This window comes from Falco cherrug, chromosome 5 (assembly GCF_023634085.1).
Source record: "Falco cherrug isolate bFalChe1 chromosome 5, bFalChe1.pri, whole genome shotgun sequence".
NCBI lineage: Eukaryota > Metazoa > Chordata > Aves > Falconiformes > Falconidae > Falco > Falco cherrug.
Window position 1 is genome coordinate 64452523 of NC_073701.1, and position 25742 is coordinate 64478264.

Below are 25742 nucleotides of genomic sequence, written 5' to 3' on the forward strand. Positions count from 1 at the left end.
TACCTTAGCTGACACACTGAAGACTGAGCAGGACCTCAGTAGAGGGAACAGCCTGACCTGCAACAGTCTGAGGTGGTGTTGAACCTCCTCAGGTGGCAGTGTAAGAAATTCAGGTTCTCTTTGTGCCACTGCAGAAAAGGACCCTGAACCCTGCACTCCCATTGGGATATTTCAAGCTTCACCAGTGCTGCCTTTCCCACTTCCCTCAGTTTTGCCCCAAAAGAACCACTTTTGAGTAGTCTACGGTGCAGATCCCACTGAGTCAAATAAAGCCTAGATGTTCACAGTAAGATTTCCAATCATTCTCACAGGTTTTGTGACTTGCTGTCCAATAAGACACTGTCTCATTTCCCACAGGCCTCTGAACAGCCTCTGGGCAGTAACAGTAAAGGAGGAGACTTGTTGCTAACCCAAGCTAGACCCAAGCCATCAACACTGAGATGAACTATTTCCATATCCCAACATTCCCAGGGGGATCTCTCATTTCTGTCTTCATAGACTCAACTTGCTAGTGCTACAGAGTCTGTTTTCCTCAAGCTCATTTTGCATTTCGGCCACAAAATTGTTCAAGCGGTAGCACAAACACAGTCTGTGAAAGAAGTTTAAGGGAAATGTTGCCAGGAGCTAGATCTTATTCACTAAGGCATGAGCACAGAAACATGGAGGGTAGACCACTGCCACACAAAACAGAATCCTTCTAACTTTATTGTGTGGTTATTTATCTTCTTTGTAAAACAAGTCTGTGCATTGTCGCTGGTTTTGGCACCCCTTCCTCCCACTGTTTCCCTGCTCAGAACATAATCTGCTTATTAGTTGCACTGCTTGGAATTCCAGATCGGATCAGACCACAGTTCAGGCCCCTGAGGATCAGACTGGCTTGGGCAAAGCAGATCATGAGTTCTGTGTGTTTTCTCAAGGCTGTCATGGCTTGGTAACCAGTTTGGTAGTCTCTTCACTGAAACAGCCTCAGTGCTTGTTGGGATACTTCACTCTGTCCTGAAGTGAACAGTACTGTAAGAGTGAAGTTCCAGTAACAGAGCCATTTTGGCGAGTCCAGTTCTTTTATTTGCATGTTGTGACTTTGTAACTAGAGAGCTGATGAAGTTGTGCCATCAAAGAAACCCACTCTCTCTGCGCCAGAAAGCTGAATCCCCCTGAGTAATCTCTCACAGGGAGGTGGCTTCATGGCTTATGCAAACACTACATGCAGGTTGCGAAATGCCTGTGTGGCTCTTCGTTCAGCCGTGGCTGTTGTAGCACTGGTCAAGTGCAACCCCCTGACCATACTGGATCAGGAACTGACCTCTCCAGTCTAGCTGGACTGAAAGGGTGCAATGTGGGTCTCTTGGCTGTTTGCATGTAATTGATTCCAGTCAATGAATACCTGAACAAGGAAAAGTTTGGATACATATCAATGCCAGTTCTTCCTATGGCTGGGTGTGCTCTGTTGACAAACTCTTCTGAATTGTGTATGTAGCAGTGGCCATGTCTCCTTCTTGCTCAGGATTTCTGTGAATTTACCCAATAAGCTATGATAAAGTTGGAGGTGAATAAGTGCTAGTGAACAGTCTACACGTCCTCCTAATCTAGGGGGTCAGAGCCAGAAAACTGGTGTGCACCAATTTTCTATTGCCTATCCAGAACAGAGACTTTCTCTAACCTCCTGTCACTTTCCTGTCTATGAATCACCTTGGTGCTTAGCCTTATTGCTACAGAGCTCGCCTTAAACTTCAGTTTTCCTCCACAAGCAACTGCTTTACTTAGCTGCTCACCAGATTCCTTATGATCAGAGACCAGTCGCAGAATGTCCCCTGGTTCTCCGTCAATATTGAAGCAGACAGAGAACTTGCTGGAGGGAAAATCAATGACAAAGTGAGGGTCTCCATCCGCTGAGAAGACATAGGAAAAGAGACAAATGTGAGAGACTTACACAGAACTGCACTGTCCAAGAATGTAACAAAACCGCTTTTCAATGTGTGTTTGTCCTTGTTTTTTCTAAGACCTCCTGGTTTGTTGTTTTTAGAGGGCTGGATGGCAATTGCCAGGGAACACCAAGTTTTGCTTTGTTTTTCACACAGATTGTTTTGTTTTTTCTCACAGAAGAGGTTGGGTTTTCAGTGAAAACTGAGAACCCAAAGCAGTCTAGGTGAAAATCATATTTTCTTCCTGGAATATCATTTCAGTGATTTATGGCAGTTATCATGCAGGTGTTTTTACTCCTCCGTACTTTGTTGGCAGGCTATATCCCCCACAGCACACAAAAATGTACCTTCTAACCAAGAACCGCTGCATCGGCACACCTCACACTGAACCTTCCTGGCACTAAATATCAGATTGGAGCAGTCAACAGCAGATATTACACAATCCCACAATCCTTATTTTTCAACAATACTTGACCTATCATCAACCACCAGGTAGGTGTCATTTATAAGACAAGCCAAACCCCTAGTTTTCAAGGTAAATTTGACCTTATCCAGTGAGATTCAATTCTAAATTCTTAATCCGGTCTTATTCTTCACTGTTTATTGTATGAAAAGGACATTAAGTAGAGGTGCAGAACCAACAGGAAAATAGTAAATCACTATAGAATTTTCTTTTTTCTTCCTTCAACATTTTTTGTCTCAGCAACATTACTTTATAAAACTTTTTTGACTAGGACTAGTAGAGAGGGAACATGCTTCCTGTTCTCCCCTAATCTACAGAAGTCTCCAACATGAGGATCAAGTGTTGTAGATCATCTGCCTTGCTCTGTTTCCTCATACTTCTCATTACTGATCCTCTCTGTATTTTGGTTTTGTTTTCATTTTCCTCCCTACTCTGCAGATCTAGTAAATAGGATTTTGGTTGATCCATCAGGATGGTTATACCACAGTGGCATGCAACCGAGGTTTCCATAAAGTGACCATTATTATTTTGGATTATTAAAGGCATGAAAACAGGCACTGACCTGAAGTTTTGGAGATTCTAATTCTTTGTTTATCTTCCTGTCTGCGTATACCTAGAAGTGGGAAAGGAAAGCTGTTACAATTACTTATTGAGCAGCAGAAAAAGCCATAGTATAATAATATTCCCAAAATATTATTTAGCAAGATCATGCGACATATTCCTGCAGCTACTTCAAGCTTCATTTAGAATACCAATTTTTCTCCAACAGTTTCTACAGAGCAGTAAGTGCTTCAAGGGTTTGTCAGGTGCCTAAGAGGTTTGCTTAGTTACCCAGCCCACAGTTAGCAAAATCAGTATGAAAATCTCAGCTTTCTGCTTATCACCTCTCAGTTCGTTGGCTAGATCATCCCTGTTGCCAAAGTCAGCCATGATACATTACCTATGTGAAAAAATTTCGTACCAGCACGTGGTTATTTTTCTGTCGTACCTGGTGGTGCCTTATGTCCCTGCAAGCTCTGCAACTTTTCACCAATGCCATCGGTAGAAGGGCTGACAAACTCCTCTTGAGGTGGTTCTGAATGGAGCCCAGCCTCTTTCATCTTCAGAACGGTGAAGGGAGTAACAAAATTGTAAGTCAAGGCCATTGACTTGGCTTTCTCCATCAAATAGTCTTTTTCCCGATTGTCATTACTCTTCAGCCGAGACTTGAGCAATTCCTTGATGGTGAGGTAACTCCATGCCCTCTCAATGTAATTTTTATCACCTTTTCCATCTTCCAGGCCAGGGACACCTCTGATGTCATTCCTGCTAGGCAGGTCAATAGCCACATCTGTTTTGAGGAGGATGTACTTCTTGGAGTTGCTAGCAGTCACCTCTACATGGAGACTATCTGAGGTGTGGTTGATAAGTTTGCCAGCTATTACAATTTCAGAGCCATTGAAGTAGTTAGGGAAGAAGTTCTGGGTGACTTGCTCCACATTATCTTCAGGGTAATCAACACGGATGTCAGAGAGAAGGGGTGTTCCTATTTCATCATAGAACCTTAAACAGAGACACATTTCTCACCATTAGTACTGTTCATCCAAGTGTATGCACACACTCTTGCACTTATACATGGCCAAGAATACAGTCAGACTATCAAATATGGCTCCTAAGATGTTCAGGAGCAGTTAGAGCTCCCAGGCCCCAAATTTAACTACTGCATCCACTGTAACTGCACCCAGGGAGATGGGGCAGTCTCTACCCTTAGAGATTTTCAAACTTGAAGTGAACAAGGCCCCAGCGAATCTCACCTAATTTGAAGTTAGCTCTTCTCTGAGCAGAAGGCTGAATTAAATAACCTCCAGTGGTCCCCTTCAACCAAAATTATTTTCCACCTCATTTTAGTTTTCCATGTTTCTTAGGCATCTAAACAGAGTCTCTTAAGTTCAGAATGTTCAGGAGCATCCCAGCATCAACTACTTTCCACTATGACTCCGAGCTCTGCAAGGAGGTATTTGTGACCACTTACATTTGCTTAAGAGCACCTGTCCGTTACAAGTAGATTCTTGGCTTCTCAGGCTCACAGAAAGCACCCTAGTTATTTCAAAATATAATTAGAAGAGATGCTGTCGCCTACAGTTTTCTAGTGGTATTTTGCATGGTATTCCACAGCCAAAAACTGTAAGACCAAGACGTTAGGTCCCCCAAAGCTCGAGGGTACCTGAACCAAAGCTTCTATATCACTGGAAGAGCCCTAGATACTACTGGTTGGGATGGTCAGTGTAGGACAGGCAGGAATACGGTTTTCTGAGGGCCAAAGGAGAAAGAAACATCAAAAAAGAATCTCACTATGCCCCATAAATGAGGACATTTCCAAGGAATGGAGGAATCCTAACTACTAAATACAGATGGCCTGGCAGAAAAGAACTCACTGCTACCTTTTGGCTGATTTTCTGTTGGAGCAAGTACATGGCTTCTGTGGAACAAAAGAGCTTAACCTTATAATGCCTCGTTAACGTGACTACCACCATACTTCTGAGAATACCTTGCACTGGACAGGCCACAAAGCTTTTACAAGACATCAAGGCTTAGGTTTACAGCACTGTGTTTTCCCTGCAGCAATGTGCTTTTGATGAATCTTCCCAAGCTGCTCCAAGAATGCCATATTCCCATTTAAATGCCAGACTCCTCATCTCTTGGCAAGTCATATTAGTCTAATTTGGTAAATAAACAAAGAATTGGCCTCAGCACATTTTTAGTTCAAGCTGCATTTATTTTTCACGTCTGCTTAAACAGATTGTCTGGAAGCTAGAGTCACACTTTGTGTTTTATTCTCTCTCCAAGAAAACCCAAAGCCTGAATTGGTTGACTTTCTTCTAAAGCCTCTTTGAGCACTCTATATCTTTGATTCAGACCTTGTCACATATTAAAACATGATGAGTTAAACCTGAGCACTGTGAAGTAACTCCTGGGTTGTAACAAATGGTGGAGCGAGAGAAACAACCTGTCTTCTAGTACAAAGCAAGGAAGTATCTGTGTAAAAATACAACCCACTGACCACATGAACAACATTGGCACCCACATAGATTTTCCCTCCAACAGTGATTTGAATTAGACTCCATTAAGTGATTGTGCTTTTCTGTAGAAGTTTGGCACCAGAAGCCAAATGGGTTTGCCATCACTGAGCTTGATAAACACTGAGCTGTTAGTCAGAGATGTTTGAACAAGTACTTGCAATGCTGGGTCCCTGTGGCCCAATCAATCAGCACAACCTTCACTTACCAGGGAATGCCAATTGCTATCCAAAATGCATGTTCTGAGAAGCAAATGACATGGGCAGAGTGGCAGATGGATCTTCAGAATTTGGTTTAAAAGGAAGACACTCCTGTCCATGCAAATCACCACAGGAGGAAAAGCTCTAGTGGAAGCTCACGGTGTCAATGCTCCAGATGAATTAGACCTAGGCAAGAGGTCTCTGCTCAATGAGTGCCTCTTTTTGGTTTCTGAGGTTCAAAACACTAACATTTGGGGAGTGAAAGCCAAACATTTTCGCTTGGAAACACTGACACACTGACTGACTTTTTAGACAGAGCTGTGGTTCAAGTATCTTTGTGCTGTCCCTCACTAGCGTCTTCCGTTGGACTACAGCTCCCTGATCACAGATGAGGAGTATAATCTGGTCCTAGTGAACGATAAGGATTATAGGAAACTTGTTAGGAGTTTGGATTACAAAGAATGAAGGAATGAAGTGGCTATACAATCATCCCAGGAATGACCCTTGTATATTTTTCTAAGTCAAGTATTTTGGAGTTTGCACAAAAGGTTATTTTTTTAAAAATACAGAAATAATTTTCTGCCCAAAATTGGGATCTTCATTCCAGAGCCACTCCATGCTGTCTATGTGGTCAATCTGAAGTGAGTAATGCATCCTTTCCACCCTCCATTCACCTGCAGAGAGGTGGCACTCATCCCTCCCACGTCTCCAGGTTTACATGCTCAAACCAGTGATCTGAATTAGGGAAACAAAATACCTTTTTCTGAGGGGCTGGGAAGCTCCAGTACAGCTCAGGGGGTCTGATAGGAAGGAGACAATTTCTGGGCAGGCATCCTCAGTATCTGAGCACACTCTGCCTGTCTCAGCCCGAGTTGAGTCTCAGAGGACCCCCATCTCTTTCAATGCCTCCTTAGAGGATTTACCTACCCAAAACCCTTGCCCAGAGAACCGAATGCAGTTACAAGCACAGAAAAAGCAGAACAAACCCCTTGAGGTAGCTGGCTGCGTCCTCATCCTCCTGGAAATGTCTTGTCATGCCACAGTTCTCCAGTGCCATCCTCTCCAGCAGTTTGTGGTCCACATCATTGCCAATGCCAATGGTGAAGAGGCAGAATTTATCATGAATGGCATCCTTGGTGTTGCTGAGGATTTTGGACGACTGTGTTTCCCCAACAGTGGGCCTCCCATCCGTGAGAAAGATGATCAAAGACACACTCCTGGCATCAATGTCATTCTGAGCAATGTAATCATTTAGCAGCTTTGCACCAGTCTGGACAGCACTGTTAATATTAGTCCCTAAAAAAAGTACCAAAATGATTAGCTCATTTCTCTTTCTAAGAGTGGAACAAATAATTTCCCCAAGATCCCTTTAGTACAATGACAGCAACTCTGTTCATCAGGATGTTCCTTTTCTCTACATAAGGTTGCACGAGCACTTTAATTTAGTTCAGCTGTGTTACTCAGCGCCAGTTTGGGATAGCTGTTTATAGTCTCATGAATTGAATTATGAATTGCAGTTTATTATGCGAAATTGCTGTATCCTTGAATGTCTCAATGTTCAATAATCAGCCATGGTAAGCAGAGTCACAACACATACTATATTCTGCTGGTACACACAAAAATAGTTAAACTAAATTACAGGACTCTCCCAGATGATATCTGAACTAGGAAAACAAGTTCTGCTCATTTTGTCTGAAAGGCACAAGATTCAGAGAAAGGGGAAAAGCCTTCAAATGGGAAAACAAGTGGTTGGGTTTGTTATTCAAACCCCAAAGGCTAACAAAGTTTAAAGGGAAGAGAAATGGCTTTATTAACTGATGAGTATATTTTCACAAAACAACTGGCTAGCGAAGAATGGAGCTGCCTGAAGTGGGAGGGAGAAAACAGAACATAAATAAAGGAACTGATGTATGTTAGAAGAATAGCCATGAAAAGGATCCAAGCCTACTGTGTATTCAGAAAAAAGCAAGCAGAAAAATGAGTACAGGTATCTCCTTGCTCTGTATTTCTTGTGATAATCAAAGAAAAGAGGGATTGGTTGTGGAACTTTTGCAAGAGCAGTACATCTGGGTTAAAAACAGCTCTCAGAAAAAAAACAGATGAAAAGGGTTAAGAGTCAGACACAACAGATTCCTGGGGGTCCAGAAGGGGAGATCTAGGGAGGTTATCAGCAAGGATGTGCTAGCAGGTCTGACCATCCCTCATGTACCTAGAAACCTAGGGTGCACAGCTGCAGTGACTGCAGCAAGACAAGGAACAGGAAAGGGGCCAAAACTTCTGAAAAGTCCTCAAAATCCAGACTGTGTTTTTTGCAGAATGGTTTTGAACCCTGCACCTAAATAGCCTAATATTAGTCTCAGTCTCCATCCAGACCCAAAATTTCAGAAATAATATTTTCCCCAGAAACAAAAGAAAAACATCTCATGCAGCAGATTGTGTCATTCCAAACCCAGCCACATCACAGAGCTACCAAGCACTGAAAACTGCCTTTTGCCACATGCACAAATATTTAACAGCAATATTTTGTTCCCATTTCTTTGGGATGAGAGTATGACACAGCAGTGTAAGTCCAGGATGTTCTTTGTGTGTTTGTGATCTGTGAGCCTGAGCACATTCACTGGAAGATACTCAAGCAACAGCACCTTGATAGGGAAAATGCAGAGTCAGCCAAAACTAATGTATCACTGGCCTGTGGTGGAGAATCCCTGCACCATCCTGTTAAACCTAAGTTAATAATTTCCTTCTACTTTTGTTCTCTGACAAGTTCATGGGCAAACTCAGCTGGTTCCTACACAGCACTTTTGGCATGTGAGGAGTAAAAGCTTTGTACTCTGAGTATAGTCTCACTATTGGTAATTGTTTAACTGGGCAGGTCCCTTGACCACTTCCTAAACTCTTGCTCTCACAATATAAACAGTACAGCAAACCATCCTGTTTGCTGTGTTTTTCCATCAGAAAGTTTCCTTTACTAGAAGTGGCCACTGCTCAGGGGCAGCCATGGGAAGACCTTGTCTGACCTTCAACCAGCTGTGAGTGCTTGCATGGGGGAGGATTTACATAGGTCATTTTGCAGTGCTCTGCTTACCTTGGAGTGCTCAGCTAGGATGGGCATAGCTGCCAAAGTATGTTTGATTACAAACCTTACTATGTTTTTTATATATTTGTGTCCTTACAAGAGGCCACTGAATCAAATTCAAAATCATGCCTGCACACTGCCACTGTTCTGGGGTCTCCTCATCTCCCCTCTTCCCTCCTGGCAATAAGGCACAAGCAAAACAGGACAAGAAATTCTTAAATGTCATTGTAGCTGCTCCTCAATGGAGACAAGATGACAGTACTAGGTGGGAAACTAGTTCTTGCAGAAGGCAATCCCACAGCCCACACTGGGTAGTCCATCCCTGGAGTTTCCAGCCCAGGCAAAACCATGTGCCTCCTTTCACACAGACTTTCAGAAACTGAACAAGGTCTGGCCCTGTGTGTCCTTCACCAGGATATGGTTGGGTTTTTTTTCCTGTGCCATCAAGAAATAACCTTGGGAACATTTCCACTCCAAGGGTCTCACCAGATAAATGGGAGAATGGGCCCAATTTGACTTTAATAAATATGTCAGGTCCTATGACTGGATCTGAGGGACACCCTCCCATCGCATACACTGATAAAGGGCACATACCCTTTTGTCACATAACTCTGAGGGGAGGTGGGGAAGGGGCCCCCTTGTCCCATGACCTAAATCCTTTTATTGCTACATGCTACAGGACCACATTCATCACTCTCCATTCTGTTGTAGTTAACTGGATAGCAAAATTAATCTTGCTCATATCTCTAGATCATACCTCCAGTAGGCGACATGTTATGAATGTACTTTTTGGCATCTCTTATATTATTTGGAGTAACTGGGACCAGCTGGTCCTGCTGCCAAACTTTTATTCGGTTGGAAAAACCAATGATATTGAAGTGGTCTTCAGGCCTTAGGTCCTGGAGAATTGTGAAGAGAGCTTCTTTGGTCTAGAAAGAGAAGAGAAAAGAGACCAGTAGACACAACTGTCACTGCTTTAGTGGGCAAGAATTTAATTCTTAAGATGTTTACTGATTTTACAGATATTCCTACACTGCCAGTTTAGCTTATGAAAAAAATTGGAATGTCCTTCCCTGTCTCAAGGCCTGACCTCTGTGGTCCCAAGCGCTACGCAAATATAAGACAAAAGAACAACTCTTGCCCAAAAGATCCTGCAAAGCTGTGAGACACATGTCTAGGCCTAACTAAGCTTAAAAATCATGCACAACAATTAGGATCAAAGCTCCCTGTGACTGGGACAACCATTCTTTAAACTAAGGGATACTGAATAATTTTGACTAATACCAAAAACCTCGTGGAGTTCTTCTAAAGCCCTCTAGACCTGCAGTAAGCTGTAAGTGACAAATAGTTAAAAAGGTTTCTTGTAAGTTTAAATACCTCTAAATATGTCAAGGGTGAACACGCTCTGTTCACAATTAGGATACCAATTGGTAGATATGTATTCCAAAGAATAGTTCCAGCAATTAACAAATGTTTAAGCTAATATGTTCAAATGAATAAGATACAAAAAGAAGCCCTGACTAATGAATGCAGGTTCTACCTGCTAGTTAGTTCTGTCCTGGGCATATCGTTTTTCACCAATACGCCAATGTTACATTGCTCTGCTGTTCATCATTCTATATAAATCCAGGCAACCAGAGTGAGAGAAACTGGTATCAAGATGAGCTCATAGACAGAGAGGTTAAGGTTCCTGGGTGATGGGAAAGACAGACCACTGAGGATAAGCCAAGTGGAAGAGTGCAGATGTGTCCAGTTCTCCCCAGTGTGAAATCTTTGATTTAGCAAGCATGCAGCTGTGTTCACATGGAGACAAACTTCAGCTTAGTAAGACCAGCTGAGAGAAGATGCCCAAAAGCAGCCTCTGTCCATGTAAACATACCCTATATTTGGAGGCAAAACACATGAGAGGAATACAAGGCAACAATATCTGTAAGTATAGGGATCAGCAGTTTCTCAGCTCTGTCACCATTAAGCCTTTCAAATTCTAAGGCACGCTATGCGGGATATAATACGGTAAACTCAACAACATTTAAAGGTTTCTCTCATCATTTAAAGGTTTCTCTCATGCCTATCAGGGAAATATGTGAAGGGCTTGTTAAGAAAAAATAAAAAAGCTAATCAGCAGTGCTGGAAACCACGTATCCCTATGGCTGATGTTGCTATGTAAAGACAATTTGGAAAGGAGCTCAAAGGACTGATCAAGCTGTGTCATCAATATCCCTCTGGATTCTGCATTGAAGCTGATGATGCAATGATGCAACCACAAACAAATTACCCACCGCAGTGGAATCTCTAATCCTCCCAGCTGGTGACTTGGCTTCCAGTCCATCTAAAGCTAAGGGGAATATTTCCCATAGCTTCAAACATTTTGGAGCCAGGTCTGGAGTCCTGCCCTGCCTGTTTCTGTCCTCTGTATAAACTGTTTTCCTCTATAGGGATCACAGGATTCATCCCTCCGTTTGCTTAGCTGGAACATTGCTCCACGTCTCACCACCATGCATTTAATGAATGTTTCATAGATAATACTACTAAACCAAATGCTGGTGGAAGAGGTTTTTTTCAAAGGGGAGAACCCCATTAGGTTCACATCATGCGTGCACCAAATGAACCTTCAAGATGAATGCATGCCCCAAACATGAAGGCTGTCTCCTCAGTCTAACAGCCCATAGAGAACTTGCTAAGATGAGCTAAATAGCAGTTATTTGCAAAAGAAGGGAGGGTTTTATGCTCCTCTCTCACCTCCTCTTTTACAGGAGCCCTTGTATTGTAAAAAAGCATCAGATAATGCATAACATAACCCTACAGAAAGACCCTCAAACATTCACAGTGCCATTTTACAGAAGCGAAAACTGAGGCATAGACTACTTCAGTAATGATGCCAAGGCTACAAATGGAGAGCTTTCCAAAACTTGAAGTTTCCAGCTCTTGATCAAGTAGGCCAAACCATCTTTCAGGCATGCAAAGCAGCAATCACACAGTGGAGAAAAGCTCTTTTGGATTTATTCCATGGTTACAAATGTGGCCCATGCATTTGTCCCTCAAAAAATCAGATCAAATAAAGTAAGCAGAAAGTGAAAATGGAGAACCTTCTATCCTGTGTGCATGTGATCAGGCCTTCATACCAACCTCTGCTGAAGGAAATTTGGGGCAGGACAGTAAAGCAAGAAATAAGGAGACCACAACAGCTCCTTACATGAAACATCCCCCCTCTACTCCCCCCCTAGGGTAGGCAAGAGAGAGAAACAGAGGTGCCTAGTAGCAATGATTTAGAGTGAAACTCCCCAATTCCAATTATCCGTATTATAGCTTTGATAACAATTAACATCACTTTACATTTCCCATTACAAAAAAGCCTCTTTTCAGTTTTTTGCAATTCTGTCAGACTGCACTTTTCTCAGAGGGATTTATTGGACCCAAACAGCTCTATTGTTTCTGAGAACAAGGCAAGAGGAAAAACAGTCTTGCTTTGGCCTTCTTGCAGAGAGACTACATCTCACCTCCATTGTGCTCAGAAATTGCTTTTGACATTCTTGCCTGTGTTCAGCCAAAAGTAGAGGAAAAGAAAAGGTGAAACAACACAGAGCAGCAGTGTAGTTTGATGCACACAGCATCCGAGCTAGAACAGCAGAATAGGTCAGGAAGAACTGAAGCAGACTTTCCTAGAAAACACAGCACTTCCCCACACCCTCATACAGGCGCCAAATGGAGGGCTGGGACCAACTCTCTCTCCCTTTATTTAATTCTCTCTTTCCTTTTTTTCTCTTATTTTTGTCACAGTTTAGTCATTTCCATGGACTTTAAGTCAGTTTTTCCCAGGGAACAGTTCTGCCATAATTTAATGCGCACGCACAGACAGCCTGGATTCTGGCATCTCTATCATGTGCTTGCCTCTGCAACATCAACAAAAACCCTTTGAATTTATGTAACATATATACACACACAAACATATGTACAAATGTGTGTGTGTGTGCGCATGTGGTTTTGCTCCAAAGCAAACAGAATGACAGAGGCCATATGGTTCATTGACCTGTAGCTTTAACCTCATCCCTAGTAAAAATAAAGGGTGGGAGTCAGCTCTCCCAATTCAGTCATCAGAAAGCTGGGCATTGCATCTAAACCCTCTCTAGGCAGGGGAAGACACCTCCAGAGGGTAATTCATTCCCGTCTGTTTTGGATAGGTTTTAGGATGGGCTGAGTCATTGTCTGGAAGTGCCTGTCTCCCAGCATTGCCTCCAAAAGGCCAAGCAGCTCAAGTATAAAGAAGGTGAGATTCACCTCAAGATCAAATCCTGCCCAGTCCTGAGCATTAAAGTGCTTACTGGAGCCAAAAGGAGCTAAACTGGCTCTCCACCACTCCCAGAGTGTTCTGAATTGCCCGACTCATTGTATGTGTTTCCACTTCTCCTCCCAGCCCATAAGTACCTCCAGGTTTATTCTAAAGGCTGCAGCCCTCACAGGGTGGCAACACAGGCTTTGCTACCAATATTCCTTGCCCATAAACGGGTCTGTGAGAGAGACGTGACCTCCCTCTGGAGGGCTGGATATGATTCAGGAGCTGGCAGGCAAAAGTGACATTAAGTAAGGGGAATGTCTTGGTAAAAGTGCACTGCTTGAAATCCTTAAGTACGCAGCTATGCCGGAGTGCTCCTGGTGCCCAGCCTTCTCTTCCAGCCTCCAGGCAAGGATTTGCAAAGCATTTCATGAAGAGAGTGCTGGCAAAGGCTTCAGTCGGGACACAGCAGCAGGTTTCTTGCTCTGGCCTTGTAAGGCCACAGCTGGAACATCTCCTGGCTCAGAGGAGCCAAGGGCTGAGGCTGCTGTGGGATTCCCAAGCTGCTCTGCTGCCGATGGGGTCTCGGCACTTCCACTCCCGACAGGCCCTAGTGACTCATTGCACTGAAATTCATGCCAAGGCACTCTCTTGCGAGGCAGAAAATTAACCATTTCTTCCCTGGTGAGGGCCAGATCCTTCCTCCAAGGCTGTGCATCCAACACTGGTCCATTTGGGGGCTGAGCTGGGCACAGATCTAAGCCACTCCCACCTAGGAAAAACAGTTTAAGGGTCCAGCATCTTTGTGCTAGGTGCTGCAAGGTGAAACACTTCTCCCAACATATTTGCCTGGGTAGATGCATTTTTGTGTGAAGGGTGGAGCGAGGCTTAAAGGAGAGGGTGGCAGGAAGTAACAATAGAGAATGGCTGGGGGCGGTGGGGAAATAAATCCATTTTTGCCAACTAGGAATGGTTCTAGCTGTCAGAGACAAGTTTTAAATGAGGATTAAAAGAGGATAGCTCCATGGGGGAAGATTCCTCTGTTTCCCTCAAATTAGCGTGGATAAAATTTAGCTGAGAGGTAGAGACTGAATTGCCACTCCAATGCATTTGAGTTGAGAAACTGTGCTGATGAATGAGCTGTCAGCACAGCTGCAACCTAGAGCTTAAAACATCCTTCTCCAGGGCTACAAAATAGCATTCCCCAAACCTGGAGCAGAACAATCATGGTCTAAGGCTGGGGACAGGTGGAGTGACCGTGGCTGCCAGAGAGTGATCACAGTTTATGTCTGTGCTTTGGAAATGATGAGAAGCTGAAGATGGGCTTGCACTGTCTAAATGACTGATGTGCAAACGGTGTCTTCTCAAGGGTGCAAGGTCAGGGACAAGGCCACCACTCTGGTCTTCATTGTCACCTCTGCACCAATACCTGGACATGCAACAAAACTGCTGTTTTCCTGGTTCTTGCTTGCTAAAGGCCCTGCATCACAGTCAAGATGACTTGGGGCTGTATGACCCCCAGCAACCGCAGGAAGAGAACTCCCACAGCTACACTCACTTCAGCTGGGAATTGTCCCCTTTGTACCTGGCCCTTGGGGCTAGCTCTGACAGAACTCCCTTTGCTTAAACACTAGTGGAGCAAAGCATGGGAAGGCACACTCCCATGGAAGAGCCGAGAGCCTTCAGTCCTTCCTTGGGTCAAAGAGCTGCCTCAGAGACATCTGGGATGATGTCAAACCATCTGGGTACCTTTTAGGAAGAATGTGAGTCCTGGTGACATTTCTCTTACAGTCTCTTGTTTGTTTGAGAAGCAGGGTGAGGGTGAAGCCTGGCTACCCTGAAAGCTTTGCAGTTCAAAGGGACACAATGTGTGGTTGTTAGACACTGTGGCATTGCCAGACTTTGGCCTTGCTATGAAGCAAGAGGGGAATTCAAGCACCTCATTATAATGCATGTCCCAAGGCCACGTATTCACACTTTCCATTGCCTAGGAGCGCTTGTAAGTGCTTCATCTTAGGCCCACAGCTTCATGCCAGCCCATTAAAAAAAAATCAAAATAAAAAGACTTTCAGTTCATGCTGAATCCAATTTTGTAAGCATAGTGGGTCTTTGCAGCACTGTAATGTAACTCAGCCCCTCTTGGAAATAGCTTCCAGATGCAGAGGGAGCTCTCCCAGCACCCACCCTACCAGTGCCTCTCAGATCACTCAGCAATCCTCGGCTGCACCCTGCACGCCCAAATACAGCTGCCATCTGCCCTCGCAAGGGCTGGGCAGTGAGACATCAACACCAGCGACACAGCCCCTTTCCAGCTTCAGCCAGCACCAGGGAACTGCATGGGCTCAAGATCGTCAGTCTAAAGAGCATGGCTAGCAGAGAGAAAAGCATTCACAACCAAAACCTCTGGGAAGCAGTGCCTGTCAGCTGAGGGATGCACAAGAACAATCTGCATATAATAGACGTGGGAGCATCTGCAACCATATGGTGAAGGATGCCAAAACTAGAAGACAAAATTTCAGTAGCCTTTACTTTGTCCTTCCAGATCCCCTGTGAGAGACCGTATTTGACAAGAAAGGAGCTAAGGCACAAGATGTAAGCTCAAAGGGAACTAGAAGCGCAGAGCTCTGAGAGTACAACAATGCAGAGAAAGGCTCTGAAACCAGATCTCCTACAGTGAGAAGGAGAAAAGTACAAGTAAATATGTTGTTTGGCAAAACACTGCAAGGAAGCACAAGGAGAAAAAACAGAAGAGCTCGCCCCTCACCTTCAATATGCTTTGGTTCATATCTTTCCCTTTCCAGGCACAGGCAGCTGATAAAAAGGTCCTGAGCTGTTTTTTTCCAAGCTACAACAGCAATATCTGGTCAAATCTGCCCATAGTCTGTCAGAGGGATTAAAACTGTGACTTAAGGAAAGGCTGGCATCAAAGTCACACTTGAAACAATGCTGTTGAGGTCAGACAAGGTACTGCCATAGAGCAGGTTTGGGATCCAATAGCCAAGGGAAAGGCTGTGTGAGCACCACTGCCACTTAACAGGGAGTAGCTGAGGTACAGAGGGAGCAAAGGTTTGTGCAGTGGCATTCCTGCTAGGTCTGAAGCCACATCACATCAGTTTTTCTTTCCTCTACGTCCCAGTTTCCTTTCTGCACACGTAATGCAGATCACATGCCAGTTGCCAGCAAGAGGGACTTTTGTACCAAAAATTAGGTTTAACCCAGAAGTGTATCCTTGGATTTTTTCACCTTCCTCCATTCCCCCTCTTGGGGAAGACAATCTGCCCTTTCTTCCTCTGCAGGGAGCGTTGTACAGTTCAGGAACTGCAACTAACCCTCTCCCTGTCAATGTATCTTTGTGCTTTCTTCCTGGCAGACACTGATCGCGTAACCAAGGAAAACTCCTTCGCAATTCTGGACAACAGGCATTTTGTTTTACACTGACACTGGCCTGTGACAGGATGGAGTTTGGTTGTGGAGCTCTGGACAATAAAGGTCTGTATCCAGTCCATGGCCCAGCCTCTCCCGCCTGCATATGACTGATCCCTTGCTAATAACTTGAACATTGCTGACACCCTATAAGGCTTTAGGAAAAGTTGCTTTGTAATTTCCTGGTCTGGAAAAGAAATGCTCCATCATTTAGAGCAACTGTTTCTATTGCCTTTTCTGAAAAAGATTTTCCATTCAACACTGAGTAAACTACTTAGCTCCACATTTCTCCAGGACATTTAATCACTGGATTTCTGCTCAGTGGAAAACTGTCTTCAAGGCTGTGGGCAAGTTTAGATATGAGTTGGGGTAACTCACTTCTTTAGCACCCAACAGCATAGTGAGGATAAATACATGAAAAACTGCAAGATGATCTGATTTCTCAGGAACTGGAGTTACATGTACCCAGGGGGCTGAGTAGATGCTCAACCTTTGTAGCCTTATTGCAGCACTGAGGATATAAGTAAATGTCTATACAAAGATTGAAGGAGGCAAGCTCTTATCAACACCAAGCATCATTAAAATCCTTATCAATACTGCAGTATGGATTACAGTTGGAGCAGTAAATATTTCTGTACAATAAGTCAAAGGGAAAAGCTTAAAGGCTGCCCACAATGCCATACTGAAATAACCCCACTGGAAACAATGGGGCTACCTGGGCAGGCAGCCAGACTGACACAGCAGTCTATGAAGGCCACATTCTCATCTTGAACTTAGCTCATTTTAAGTGGGATCTTATCCCATAACATGCCAGTCAGACACTCAAACCCCAACCCTGTCAGCGTGACAAACTATTTCCATGCAGTTAGTGGCAAAAAGGTCAACACCAAGGGAAAAGCTCTCCATGCCCTCAATGCAGAGCTTGACATCTCTCCCTCTGCCCATCCTCAGAAGATGGAGTTAGATCCAGTGCACAGACACTGTTCCGACAACTCGGGACTTTCATTCTCTGCCACACAGATCAGCTGCCAACACAGTGCTGGGAAGAGCTGCCGTGCCCAAGAGGCTATCCATAGCACACCCCCACCATTTCAGCAGTCAATAGCTGCTGCGCCATACAGCAGGAGTTGAGCTGAAACATGGGTCCCTATGCTTTTCGTATCAATTAGCCTCCATTCTTCATCATGTACCCACTTTTCCAGAGTGGATGCCACAGCAGTCAGAAGCCTGCCAGGTCTGAGGCTTTCTAGCCCCTTCTCAGAACATCTTACCTGTGTGTGTAATCTGCTAAGAGATGTGCATTGCTCCTCCATAGAGACATGTCCCTCTTCACAGAGAAAAGATCTCTGCTATTTCACCAAGGAGAGATTGTGCCATTCCTACTCCAGGAGGAGATGTTATTTCTCCATGAAAAGGAGTACTGAACTTCCACAGGGATGAAGTATCTGTTACCCCTCTGCAGAGGACATGACTCTGTAGCCACCTCCTCTCATAGCCCTGACCCTTTTTCCTTGAACTGTGATATCTCTTGCTTTTAGATGCAACTTTCCCATTTTCATCTTCAGTGAGTGAGGGATGGTGATAATGGCTGGTCAGAGCAAAGACCCAGCACTTTTCCTCAGGTTTAGCATTAAGCAATACAAGAGCATGTAGTTGTTCTTCAAAAAAACCAAATTTGCCTGTTTTCCCACATTTGCCTGTCTGCCACAGGGCCCTCACAGTTCTCCAACACCTGCCCCCTTCTGATTTTCCCCATTTCCAAATCCCCTCATCATCTCCAGCTCCAGAATCCCCACTCTCTCCTGCACATCTCTGCCCCCAACCCTTCCCCTGCCAACTTCTGTCCCAAGCCACTGCCTCAGACATGAGCACAGGCCAAGTCTTTGAACCAAAGTTCTGCAGAGAGGAGTTGAAGATGAAGTCACTACATAAGGTGTAACTATCCAAGCAAAAGCTCTCTCCTCATGACACAGGTACTAAGTACCACATCCCTCGTTCCCAAGGGACCTCAAATTACATCACGCGAACCTTAGAGCCAGAACTGCCCATGAATACTGATGACTTCATACAGTAGCATAACACGGCAGGCCTCGCTCCAGCAGGCTTCCACACAAGATCTCACAAGTGCTTCTGAGCCTCAGCTGCTCTTCACAGTTAGAAACAGACTGTCCTGGTTGAGCAATGTATAGTACACACCCCGTATTAGGGTGAAGGGGTATTTACTTGGAAATAGCAGTATTGTTGCAAGCAGAGTTAGCCTAATGGTTTAAGTCTTAGCAAAGATCAAGTGTCTTTTAGATTTGGGGGAACTTGTACAGCCATAAACCCACCCACGGGTTTGCCAGCTAACCAGACGAGGCTCTGCAAAAAGACAAGCACAGACAAAGAAAATCCTAGGTTCCCTTAACGGATCTATGACAAAAACACAAATGGAAGCCAAGTCTGGCTTCCACATATTGCTCCAGCAACTGGAAAAATGCAGGGTTTTGTCCTGGAAAAGACTTTTAAAAAATCCCAGATCAATAGCTTCACAGACTTGTATGCATGTGCCAGAGGCTTAAGTGTACTAATAGGCTTTAATGGCTCTGACCAGCCTCACCTGGGGCCTCCACCCACACTCCTGCCCAGTTAAGCTCCAGCCTGAGCCCTCAGTCCTGCCCGAGTCTCAGACCAAGGGTTATGCTGTAGCTGTCTCTGTCACAGCTGTGCCTGGTCATAGACCTCAACAACCCTGATCCATGGACTGACTGACTTCCTAGCTTGATTTAGCTCCTTCCTTTTCACTCTGGACTTGTTTGGTGATCACTAGGCTATGTCTGCCCCTAGAGTAGCACCTGTTTTCAGTTCATCCTTTGATGAATTTCAGCAAAATTCCAACTGAAAGCCTTGGTAGAGTTCTCAGTGTCTTCATGGGGTTTCAGTTCAAGCCTCAGCAGCATTTCCATGCTAAACTCTGCACTTGCCTTTGTATCCTATGTACTCTGAACCCATTTAAAGGACTGGCCATTTACAGGTGGGCTGGGCTTTTCCTGAGAAATTCTGTCTCTAATTCTGCTACCTCAACATGGAGAAAATCTGCTGGGGGCACACTGGTTGTTAGTCCCGAGACCAGAAGCAGATGCTCCCTGTCCTGAATACCTGAGGGCATCTTGTTCTGAAGGTTACTTGTTCCTCTGTGGCCCTGTCTTTACTTGTAAGTTTTAGGGTTTAGGAAAGGCAGATTATTCTGCTGCATAACAAGTACTTGCATCTTTCTTGGAAGCTGGGCAATTAAAGTCTATATGGATCTGATGTCTGATTTAGTGTAGCAGATCCTATATGCCACATTGACATCTACAAACAGGACTGAGATGGCACTGCTGCTGTTTATTTCTGAGTAGGAGGCAGCTGCATGAGATTCTTCCACGTTCACTAAGGCTGTTGCCTTCCAACAGAAATGGGAAAGCTGACAAATCTTCTCTCTTCACAGTACCTTTAAACCTGCTAAAAGCTGTAATTAGAATTAGCATTTTTTTCAAAAGTCCCCTGATGATTTCACATTGTTCTCCTGGGCAGCAGACATTATTTGGACTAGTAGTCAATTGACCTGTGGCCAGCTCTGCAGCAACCAGCAGTAGTCAGTGGGGTTTGGAGTGAGAACATCAAGCGTTCAGGTGTTTGTCTGCTCTCTCACCACCCTGAAACTACTCAGAGGGAGCCTGTGTGCTGAAGCATGGAGCTTTAGGGATATGTGCCTATAAGGCACTCAGAAGGGTTCAGACAGTGTGGGTCACAGATCAAGGGTACCGACAGTGTCCCTTGGATGGATGCAGCCAATAAAACTGAAGCACTTGCAAATACGCACCAGGTCCCAGTTTCAGTTGAGTTCCTCTTAGAGCAATTAACCTCAAAGAAAATTACAGTCTGGCACACTACCGTTGACAAGTTGCCAGGCTTGCGGTGTGGCCAGCTGTTTAACTGAGTGTATGGGCATTTATTGCCTGTGGGAAAGGTAAGGTGAAATGGATCTGTGGTTGAAACAACTACATCTTACCTCCTGTCTGCAAAATATTTGCAAATCCATCTTTTGTGGACACATTCATAGCTTGGAACATGCTTGTTCTATAACACTGAACTGCAGGCTGATAAAGGCTCTTTTTCACTGTGTTTAGTGAAGCTGGGGACAATCATCGTAATCACAAGGTGGTGAACCTATAACTGGCCCCTCTTTCTTTTAGTTATACCAAAGTAAAACTTTTACATCACCCTCTACCTGGCCCAAGGTACCACAATTTCAGCAGGCCAGACTGCTTGAAGGGGAAATCATTTTGCTTCCCGGTAAACTCTGCAGATACAACCTGTTCCCCAGGGTCTTCTGGCTCCTGTTAAAAGCAACTATTCCATGTGGAGCTTACTGTCTCTTTGCAAATGAAGGAACAAAGCTCATGAGGGCAAAACCACTATTTTCCTTGCCAGTGGGGCAGCAGTAATACCGTGCAAAGTCTTGAATACATGAAGAATATTTTTACCATCATGTTCAAGAGTTTTCTCTTCCTGAACTTTTATCTCCCTGCCAGTGCTAGAAGGTGACTGTCACAGAGGCCCATACTCTCAGTGGAGGTCAACTGCTGTAACACCTGGAGTCTGCTAGACATCAAAAGAGTTCAGAGGCTGTGAAAACTGCAGGAGGAATATGCATGTTAGCTGATCTTCCCCACAAAGCTAAAACATGTCTCAGTGATGTGAGGGCAATGTCTCAAAGGTCTTAATGATTTTACTTCAGCTGATCAACCAGTCTCACTATCTGTGTTTGCAACTGGGTCTGAACATCTTGTTGCTTCAAAGACTGAGATACCTTAGGAAGGAAAGGGTGGCACAAACAGATAAAAATTTGTGGAGGAAAAGGAAAACCTTGGGAGACGAAAAGAGAAATTACTCACAATTAGACTGTAGGAAATGTAGGGTGCATGAAATCCTGACCCCATTTGAGTCACTTTGCCATTATCTTCATGAAGAAAGGTGACAGAAGAGTACAAAATCTCCTTGAGTTACTGTAGAAAAGGGTGCACAGTTGATGTTTCTCCTACAACCCTAAAAACTGTCCTTTGCCACAGTTACTGCAGCTGACTCACAAGAGCATTCTTTACAAGTGCTGACTGTATTTTTAGCTGATCTTGCATGTGACTTAGTAGAGAGAAATGAGGAAAGACAGGCCCATGGGAATTCCCAGCTCTCTACACATCACCATAGATTAGCACAGCTGCAAGAGTCCAAGAGAAAAGAAGAAAAGGAGGCATTTCCTCTGCTCAGATGTATCCTGCCACCAGGGGATGTGTCTGTAATTTAACAAACATCTTAATAACAACAACACTTGTGTAAAAAGGCCACTGAGCAGACATGATCCATGGCTGTAACTGATCATACATTCTTAGTGTACCAAAAGAAGCGTATTATTCAGCCAGACCTAGATTTTGGTCTTTCCTTGACTAATCTATGTGGGAGATTTATGATTTGGGTCATAATTCCATGAAGTTCTATTTTTTGGAGCAGCTGATATCAAAGGAAGACAAGCACTTCCTGCACATAGCACTCCTCCATAACATACCATTGGTTCTCCATAAAAAATTACCATACTGAGGTAACAGGCAAAAAGTTGGGTATACCCTCAAAAAAGGCTCTGGCTAGACACATCTCTCGCTTCAGGCTCAAGAGGCACCTATTTGTAGCTAATTAGCCTGAGATTCATGTACTTTTAGCAGTAGGAGCTGGCTAGGCTATGAAGTAGACCCTCAAGGGTTAACAGCCATGTTGTTTCTAGTAAGTATATGAAAAAGAAGCCCTAATACGCTCAGGATGAGAATAAAAGCTTTCATAGTACAGGGCTAATCTGCTGACCCAAGGCACTACTTGCACAGCTCACGCCAGTACCAAAGCCCTTCAGAGTCTTAATCTCCCTGGTTCAGCACTGTGTCACTGGCTGGCTGCTTTCAGCATGCAGGACTGGGTGCATTTGTGCAGCATCTGTTTACCCTGTGAGGCAATGCAGACATTTTTCAACAGAAGGATAGCAGAAAGCCAAGAGCCAGGCTCTGTCCACAGGAATTTGTAAAGATTCAAAGGCATCTTCATTCAAGACCTCATTCAGCATAGTACTAGGTATGTTTGTTAACAACTCTGTTTGCTACTCCAGTCACTGGGGAAGGTAATTATGAGCCATAAAAGTCACAGTCCATTTTAGCTCACAGTAGAGATAATTTGATTTAATAGGGAACACAGCTTCTAAATTAAGATTTATGATCACCATTGAAACCAGATAGTAAAGTTTTTAGCAGAGAGAGGAAGGTATATATACCCCCAGTGTCCTTGTTCAAAGACAGAGAACTGTCAGAGAATGACCACGGTCTCTGTTTGTCAAGGACATTTAGGCTAGTGTTGGTGGCCAAGGGGAAAAAAAAGGCTGTCAAATAACCACACTTTCCAGAAATGTCACCGTGTTCCAGGCAGCAGCTAAGGAGCTTGAATGGACTAATTACATCTCCTTAACTGTCCAAGGTACAAGTCCAAACCACTGGCCTTCAATCGTTCTAGTGGAGTTACAACATCACATCATCCGTACAAGCTGAAACTGCCTCATATTGGTGTCAACCTATGTGGAAAGTGTCATTTGTCACCGTCATTATCTCAGCCATGGTAAGAAAGGAGAAGGTAAAGATGTGGCCATCCAACAGAGAGAAGCCAAGCAACTTCTCTGTATCTCACGCCTGTGGAGCAAGTCTGCAAATGGAAGGAAACAATACTAACCCTGCCAGGACTTTTCTCCTTTTCTGTACAGATATAATAAGATGGAAATTGGATTTAACTCTCCAGTGTGAGTGAAGACTTGAGATACATCTGTCAAATCATTCAGAACAAAATTGAAGTCTTAATTCATCTCTGCTTCTAGTTTAGACTGATAATAATGTGTTGAGAGAGCATATTCCCCCTGGCATGGTGCCCTTCCAAGCCAACTACGTGGCTCCTGAACTGGAGATGGTTTTCATCTGTCCAGATCAGAGTGTTGAAGAAGCAAAAACATTTAGGTACCAGCCTGAACCATCCATGTCAAAGGTTGATTTTAAGTATCAGTGATGTTGGCTTGGTATGTTGGCTCACGCTAAGATCCGTGCCCTGGAAAAATGTCTGAGATTTGTGTTGAAAGATATTCTCAAATAGGACAAGTTTAGCTTTCTTTCAACAGAACCCATTTAGTTATACATTGCTAAGGGTTTTGCCAAGGTAACTTAAAGACAGCAGTATCTTCTCTCTGCTGTTAAGCTTGGATACAATGGTCTCCTGAATGCACTTTGTTGGGAATTCTCCCTAATCTGCCTCTTTTCAAACTGCTCAGAATGGAACTGCCCAGGATAATCCTATCTGCAGCATCCTAGCTCAGTTTTGACAGCACCAGCCTTTTTTACAGAGTGATTAAGTCCTCTGCACTTCTTGTCCCCATCCCAGTCCCACTAACAAGATAACTTCTCATTGCAAGTAAATCATCCACCTTGAGGTGTCTTCAGAGCCTCCTTTCAACTCAGATATAGCAAACGCTTTGTAGAAGAACCCATCTGATGAGACGAAGTCTGAACCAAGCTCTTTGCAACCAGTCTATAACAAATGCAAGGACCTCACCTGTTTCAGTTTTGTTCCCACCATGGAAGCACTGCTGTCAAGCACAAATACAACGTTCTTTGGCAATGGAGGAAGATCTGTCGGGGCAAAGTAGTGCACGAAATACCCATTAAGAATCTGTGGAGAGCAAGGAAGTCGGGAATCAAAAGTAGATCATGATGCAATGTTCCACACATATCATTATGGTATATTTGGTTGGACACACCTGATCCTGCTTTCAAGGTTTGTGCCTACACTGAAGGAAATGAACGCCCCTTGGTACCTCTCTTAATTCTGGTCCCCTGTTTATCCAGACTCAGGGAGCCTACTGAAGCTCTCTGCATCTCCTTCCATGGTGGACATTGGAGTTTCTTTCCAAATGTAGTAAGGATATAATGTATGTACCCAGGGATCAGAACCCCAACATGCATTTGGAGAACTAGCCTTATTTCTAGAAATATATACAGCCAGTATAAAGTGAAGTGTAGATACAAAAGAAATTCAATGAAGTAGGTACCTGTGGTTTTTAAGTCCATCTTGTGGCTGCCAACTGGCTGGTTTTATTTCGGATAGTTCTTACAAGACTGAGAAGCAACCTTCACTTGGAAAGCATTTTCTAGGACATTTGAGCATGAAAGACATTGAACCACCATAGGTACAGTTAATAAAACAGAAAAGACGACCCATGTGTACAGTACCTGAATATCCCCAACACTCAGCTCCCTATTGACATCATATCTAATTATGAAGTCTCCCAAAATGCCATTTCGGGCGATCCTGGTTTGCTCGACAACACTGGGGTTGAATGTAACTTTAGCTAAGGTTTTGGTATGTCCAACTACAGTAGAAGGAGGAGGAGAAACATCACCTGTTGAGATAAAACCACAATATTACAAGTTTCCCCCGTTGTCTTACAGATGTCTAAGAGCAGCACACACAGGATTACCATGCAGTCAGGTCAACTAGCATAGTTACATACTGAGGTTTAGATATTCAGCTCACCAGTGATAAGAATGTAATAACCCCTCCCCTCTAATTCTAAACTGAAACCAACATTGCAATGCTATCAGGGATATAAATGTTTAGGCAAAATTCCTGTGCTCACTTCTGCTTGGAGAACCGAACTCAAAGGCTAGATATTTTCTGTAGGATTGTTAATTGTTTTCTGTAAATAATGAACACACAACATTAGACATGCATGTGGTATTCAATCCAGCCAGCTCTAGACGTCTAAAATTCAGATCCTATACCTGAGATCCTGCCAGTCAATGAAAGTATGATTCATGTGACCTGTTTAAACATTTCCTCTAGGATTAGATGAATCATGTTGTAGATTCCTCACTGTTGATTATAAAGAGTTCTTGAAGTTACCTGCTCAAATGTACTGTAGGCATGTGAGGTGGTCAGGATTAACCTGACTAATTGATTGCTTGATCTGACAAGCATCTTATATGTAACGTCTTCATCTGAACAACTCAGCTGACTATGTTCAGCAAAAAGTTATCAGTGTATTTGCTGCAGTTTCAGTCTTACTGATTGAGACAAAATCCAACACTTGCTAGTGCAGTCATGCAAACTGCATCCCCGCAGTGTAACTCACCCTAATCTCCAACAGCTGTTCCTGAGGCAATGAAGACAGATGTGCCTTTCAGAAGGCATCTCAGAGAAAGACAATAATTTAGGTCTGAGTCACCCTGAAGGAACCT

The 25742-nt window shown here is 43.9% G+C and overlaps 1 protein-coding gene across 1 annotated transcript in view; it reads right to left on the reverse strand.

Annotated features, from left to right (window-relative positions):
- The window catches only part of ITIH5 (inter-alpha-trypsin inhibitor heavy chain 5), a 49697-nt gene that overhangs the window by 5094 nt on the left and 18861 nt on the right, over positions 1-25742 (reverse strand). Inside the window, exons 6-12 of the mRNA XM_027815275.2 lie at positions 24735-24904; positions 24058-24174; positions 9475-9646; positions 6628-6937; positions 3374-3927; positions 2948-2998; positions 1773-1889 (exon numbers count right to left, since the gene is read on the reverse strand). Coding sequence (XP_027671076.2) covers positions 1773-1889; positions 2948-2998; positions 3374-3927; positions 6628-6937; positions 9475-9646; positions 24058-24174; positions 24735-24904 — 1491 coding nt within the window. The remainder of the gene's footprint in view (positions 1-1772; positions 1890-2947; positions 2999-3373; positions 3928-6627; positions 6938-9474; positions 9647-24057; positions 24175-24734; positions 24905-25742) is intronic.